At 31.2% G+C, this 6,130-nt stretch overlaps 2 protein-coding genes across 2 annotated transcripts in view; both read left to right on the top strand.

Moving 5' to 3' along the window:
- Positions 1–6,130, top strand: part of LOC102579296 (putative late blight resistance protein homolog R1C-3) — a 21,016-nt gene that overhangs the window by 3,137 nt on the left and 11,749 nt on the right. The gene's annotated exons all lie outside the window — the stretch shown is intronic.
- LOC102579950 (putative late blight resistance protein homolog R1A-3) lies at positions 176–3,481 on the top strand. The gene is made up of 3 exons (XM_006365618.2): positions 176–538; positions 627–3,031; positions 3,318–3,481. The coding sequence occupies exons 1-3, from the start codon at positions 194–196 to the stop codon at positions 3,382–3,384; spliced, it is 2,817 nt and encodes a 938-aa protein (XP_006365680.2). The 5' UTR covers positions 176–193; the 3' UTR covers positions 3,385–3,481.

The following is a 6,130-nucleotide window of genomic DNA, read 5'->3' as shown; positions in this document are numbered from 1 at the left end:
TCAAAAAAAAATTATGTTTGTTTTTAAAAAATATTTTCAATTTCAAAAATTATTTTCTACTCTAGTAAAAATAAAAGATATTTCTCAAAAACATTTTTCATTCATAAATCAAACACTAAAAATCTTTTCCGAAAAATATTTTCTACTCACCAACCAAACATGAGAAAATAAGTCAAAAATCTACTTGTTTTCCATGGAAAACATTTTCCTTCATACCAAACACACCCTATGTCTTTTTCCCCCATTTAGAAAAAGGTGGAGATGGAAAAAGGTAAACCATTTGGACAAATCTCTTATCCTAATAATAACAAAGCTACTCAAGAGGAGATATCAAAACTGCAAGGCTCTTAGTCAACTCATACAAATGGCTTATGCTGCTCTTTCTTCATTTATGAACTCATTGGAACAACTCTTGAAACCTAATCAATCTTTGGTTTGTCGAAGCTGTACACAACAACATATCGAATCTCTCTATCAAAAACTTTCTGCTCTGCAAGTTTTCCTTGACAATACGACAAAGGATATTGAAACTGTTAAGGTATGTAATTCACTAGTAGAATTATCTAAATCTTACCGATCATATATTGTTTTAATAATAATTAATTTTTCTAAGTTTCAATTTCAAGGTTCTAGAAAAGAGGATCAGAAATATAGTATACAAAGCAGAAGATAGAGTTGATTCATGTCTAAGAAAGATCATTCTAGCAGATCGCGAGGACAAGCGGCAAAAGGCTTGTACATCTTTTTATCAAGAATTGTTAAAAGTGGAAGAACAAGTTTATTTTCTCAACAAAGAGGTGATGCAGATCGAGTTTAACAACCATGGAAGCAAATCTGCAGAATTAGCAAGAATTTCCTCCTCATTAGAAAAAAGTACAATTGAGGAAAATACTGTTGTTGGGATGGAGGATGACTTCAACACCATACTTGATCGCGTCACTGCCCAAACAGACGAGTTAACTGTCATACCAATTTTTGGTATGGGTGGTATAGGTAAGACAACTCTTGCCAGAAAAGCTTATGATGATTCATATATTCAGTCTCGATTTGATAAACATGCATGGGTCACTATCTCCCAAAAATACAATGAGAGACAAATGCTTCTTGAAGTTGCCTCTTCAATTACTACTGGAAGCAATAAATATATGAGTGACGATCAACTAATGGAGTTTGTGTATAGAGGTCTGAAGGGTAGGAGATTTCTAATTGTCATAGATGATATTTGGAGTACTGAGGCATGGGACCAAATGAAAAGAATATTTCCAAATGACAACAATAAAAGCCGAATTCTGTTAACCACACGGCTCAAGTGTGTTGCAGGTTATGCCAGCAGCCCAGATTTTCCGCCTCATAGTAAGTCCTTTCTAAGTGTTGATGATAGTTGGAATCTATTCAACGAAAAATTATTCAAACAAGATCATTGTCCTCCTCTACTAGAAGAAACAGGGAAGCATATTGTACAGCAATGTCGAGGATTACCTCTCTCGGTTGTTGTTGTTGCTGGACTTCTTGGAAAAATGGACCCAACGTATGATAATTGGAAGAACGTTGAGAAAAATCTGAACTCATTCTTTGGTACAGTATCCGAACAGTGCCAATCAATTCTTTCTTTGAGCTATAGTTACTTGCCCCAATATTTGAGGGCTTGTTTTCTCTACGTTGGAGGTTTTCCGGAAGATAAAGAGATTGATGTTTCTAAATTGATTGAGCTATGGATTGCTGAGCAATTTGTAAAGGCAAGAAGCAATAAAAGTTTAGAAGTGGTGGCGGAGGAGTATCTAGAAGAGTTAATTGATAGAAGTCTAATTTTGACCGGTAGACAAAGGGCTAATGAATGGAACAAAACTTGCAAAATTCACGATCTTCTTCGCCAATTATGTCTAAGAGAAGCGCATACTGAAAATGTTGTGCATATCATGAATTGGAATGTCACCATGTCCTCAGAAGCCATAAATGATCAACGGCGAGTGATCGTTTCTGAACATCAAGAGAGGCAAGTTTATTCTAGAAGGCATAGCAGTGGTATTACAAGTATAACCCGCACCTTTATTTCAATGCAATATTTTGGTTTAAATTTTCCAAAGGGAATTTGCTCCTTTGTTTCACAGCTCAAGTTGCTTAAGGTGTTGGATGTATCATCAATTCAATACGATTTCTCTTGTGTGATACCTCAGCTTGTACATTTGAGATATGTTGCTGCAAGAATTAAGGAAGCTATTTCACTTGCAAAATTGAGAAATCTACAGACCATAATTCTTGCAAATGTTGAAAGGACAGAGTTGAAGCATCCACTAGATATCTGGACAATGACAGAGATACGACATTTGGATATTGAATCGCCACTACATATATCTAATCCTTGTGTGTCAGAAAACAATAGTATTGGAGAACAGCCTTTATTTCTCAATAACATGCAAACACTTACTCTCCACTTCTCTCCTTTTGCTGCGGAAATCATAAGAAGAACTCCCAATCTGAAATATCTAAAGATTATAGATTATTGGCCTTCTATTCTTGATGGGCCTCCTGTTCTTGATTCTCTGATTCTTTTAGAGGAGCTGGAGATGCTAGACATAGAGCTGTCGACCATTGGCCCAGTTACTTTCCCTAGGGATATTTTCCCTTCTAATCTCAAGAAGTTGAGATTATCATATACTAGAATACCATGGGAAGCTATGAATTTGCTGGCTAATTTACCCAATCTTGAGGTGCTCAAATTGGATTATGCATTTGCCGGAACAGATTGGAAAGTAGATGAAGATGTTGTGTTTCATAAATTAAAGTATCTACAAATTGCGTCCGATTGTCTAGAAAGATGGGAAATTGGTAGTGATAATTTTCCAATGCTTGAGCAACTATTGTTGTATGGAATGAATAAACTGGAAGAGATTCCGGAGAGTATTGGAGAGATAATGACACTAAATTTGATCCAATTAGACCATTGCAGCTCTGGTGTGGTGATTAGTGCAAAGAAAATTCAACAAGAGCAACAAAGCTTAGGAAATTATGAGCTTCAAGTTCAAATTAAAAGGTATGTCCTATTCTTAATTAATATGTTTGTGTGGTTATTTTTATTTTCACCTGTTAAAAAAAGGCTTGTAAACTTGGACCTATAAAAAATATCAAATGATTTAGATATTGACATTGTGATGGTTGAATTCAATAATTTCAGTCTTAACTCTGTATTCGGCTTTAAAAATCTGTTTAATATATATAAATTGTTGATTTAGAACACATAAACTGATTCCACATTGTAAGTGTGAGCCATTGTGGAATGAAGTGCTAATATAGAATTCTTTCATATGGTTTTAATGCAGTAATTACGGCGTTGTTAAAGGCATTCCAGTTCTAGTGGAAAAATATGCTGGTGTTTACATTGAATAAACTAATCTTTTTTTCTTGTTCTTCGTAATCAGATTTGTATTCGGATCTCATAAATATTACAAAGAATTCTGCAGGATATATGTTGTATTCGATGAAAGTCATATGTTCGGTGGTTTGGAGGGTGATCATTCATATTTTTATGAGATGATCACCTTACAATATAGGGTTAGAAAGCCAAAATAAGTGATTTTAGCCCTTATAAAAAGAAAACTAATTCTTGAACCTTTTTCAAGCTCATGAGTCATGTCGTAGGAATTTGCACAATATTGAAAAGGTTTTAAAATCTGTTATCTTGCAATTATTTCACGTAATTGGAGAAAAGTGATGATAAGAAAAGACAAAAAGGATTTTGAAAACAATCAAAATGTTGCCTAATGTTTTTTTAAAAAAAATTATTATCAGTACTTCAAAAAGTATATAAAATTTGACACAACTTGAAGAAGATTGAAGATTACTGTTCATAAAGTGTAGGGGTGTACATGGATTGGATTGGTTCGAATTTTTTTTTAACCTACCAAATCAAATTATTTATGTCAGGTTTTTAAATCTATAAATCAAACAAACCTAATAAAATTTGGAGTTTTCAACCTCGGATTTTTTCTGGGTTTCTTGAGTCTCAGATTTTTTCGATAAAGTATTCATACTAACTTATAATTAACTTGTGTTTCAAATATTTCTTTAGTCTTACCAAAATATAATTATCTAAGGTGTTTCTTAAGAAAATAACACAAAATATGACATGAGTGATCACACTAAAATATTCAACAAAAATAACAATGAAATCACATAAAACCAATATTGCAAATAAATAAGTCAAAATACAAATGATCATAATTTTAAAGTACTTTCATGTCAAAATAAGTCTAAAATTAGGTTATATATTTTAATTATCTAAACTAATATATAACTAAAGAACAAATATTCAACATTATTGTCATTCTTATTATTGATTGATTTTTATTTGAGCTTTGTTAGAGTTACTAAAATATATGGAATATAACTTTTATTGGACTATTCAAAATTATAAGTCAAACTTGAAATAATATGTTGAAAGATAAAAATTATGAAAAAGTATAAGAAATATTAATAAATTATATCAACGTAAATACTTTTATGTATAAAATATATTTTTAAAATTATATATATGATGTCGAATTGGTTTGGTCTTGGATTGACTTTTTAAATGTTCGGATTTTTTTCTCGATTTGAGATTTGGTGTGATTTCCGATTCGATTTTGTTCACCCTAATAAAGTGTATAAAATAAAATGACGAAAATAATAATATTTCAAAGTGAAACTTTAAGAGAAGAAAAAAATCTTTTACTTGTTCTCGTTAAAAAAAAAAACTTTGTTGTCTTAAAAATGAGTTTTTGTCGATCTCACAACAAAATATGACAGTCAATCAATATTTCTAAAAGATAAATCTTTATGTGATAAAATATTAAAATTAGATTCAGAGAATATGCTATTAAAAAAACAAGAATAAAGAGAATCATTATTCATGATCAAAAGCCGGAGTAGAAAAGCATAAGGAGATCAATTATTGCTTATGGTTGGTCTAAGGTCAGAGTATAAACGCATAATTATGATCACAATGTGGTGGGACCACATAATTAACTTTATCTGAGATGTAAAATTTGTTGGCAAATGAAAAAGATTTGGAGAGTCATTACCAAGTCTCTCTAAACAATGAAGATAATTGTTGGCAAACAATCCAATTGTCTCCTCTTGGTTTCTTTCATCTTCCCTATGAGCTTTCATCTTTTTTTCTCACTTAATGACTCGAGTCTATAATCTTAAAGTTAGACTGAGAGTACAAAATATAGAGAGAAATAACCTCATCCAGTTCAGTCTGAGGTTCACACAAGTGATAACATATCACTTGTGTGCCACAAATTTTCTCCTCTAACAAAAACACTCAAAGCCACTAGGACTACATTGTAAATGTTACTATATTAGAAGGAACGAGTCTTTATTTATAAAGTCCTAAACCTTTTTCCTACAAGAAAAAGACTAGTCAAATATATAGACTTTATGTTTTCCTTCAGGAAAAAAAAAACCTATTTATAGTAAGAAACTCAGGGAAATAATACCCAACATTTTATCCTTTTCTTCCGATCATCTATTTGTGCTTTTATTTAGCTTAAGTTTGGTTGGGAAAAAATGTGTTTCAGATGGAATTTAGGCCTGGATAAAAGCTGGTTTCTCATTTTAAGCAAGACTATGGGGCAGGCTAATCTTCAACCTTTGTGTTTTTTATTGTACAAAATTCCAGACAGTGATATTAACTTAAGTAACTCAAACGTCTTGACCTTTTATGATTATATAAATTTCAAAGAAAATTTGTACCGAAAATTTATTATAATATTTGTCCAACTTGACACATCATGTCTTCATTATTCAATGTAAATTATTCAATTTTATAAGAGGGTCAAGCTGGAATCCAATGTATAGGAAAACTACAAGAGTGTCTTTATTTTTCATTAGAAATTTATTACTATACTAGATATAGGACCCCGTGCCAGCACGGGGCCCAATATATATATATTTTTTAATTTTAATTTATGTCATATTATGAAATTTGAGAAGTTATTGAAATTTTTATATGATTTTAAAAATATTTTAAATTTTTAGCTATTGTGATTTGTAGTACTTTTTTTAACATAATTTTGAAAATAATATTTATTAATCTATTTGTTCTAATTTATGTGGCAGATGCATAATTTCAAATATTAACCCTTTTTTA

Source organism: Solanum tuberosum, unplaced genomic scaffold, assembly GCF_000226075.1.
Source record: "Solanum tuberosum cultivar DM 1-3 516 R44 unplaced genomic scaffold, SolTub_3.0 scf00549, whole genome shotgun sequence".
In the NCBI taxonomy this organism is placed as follows: Eukaryota; Viridiplantae; Streptophyta; class Magnoliopsida; order Solanales; family Solanaceae; genus Solanum; species Solanum tuberosum.
This window is presented reverse-complemented; position numbering and strand designations above follow the sequence as displayed.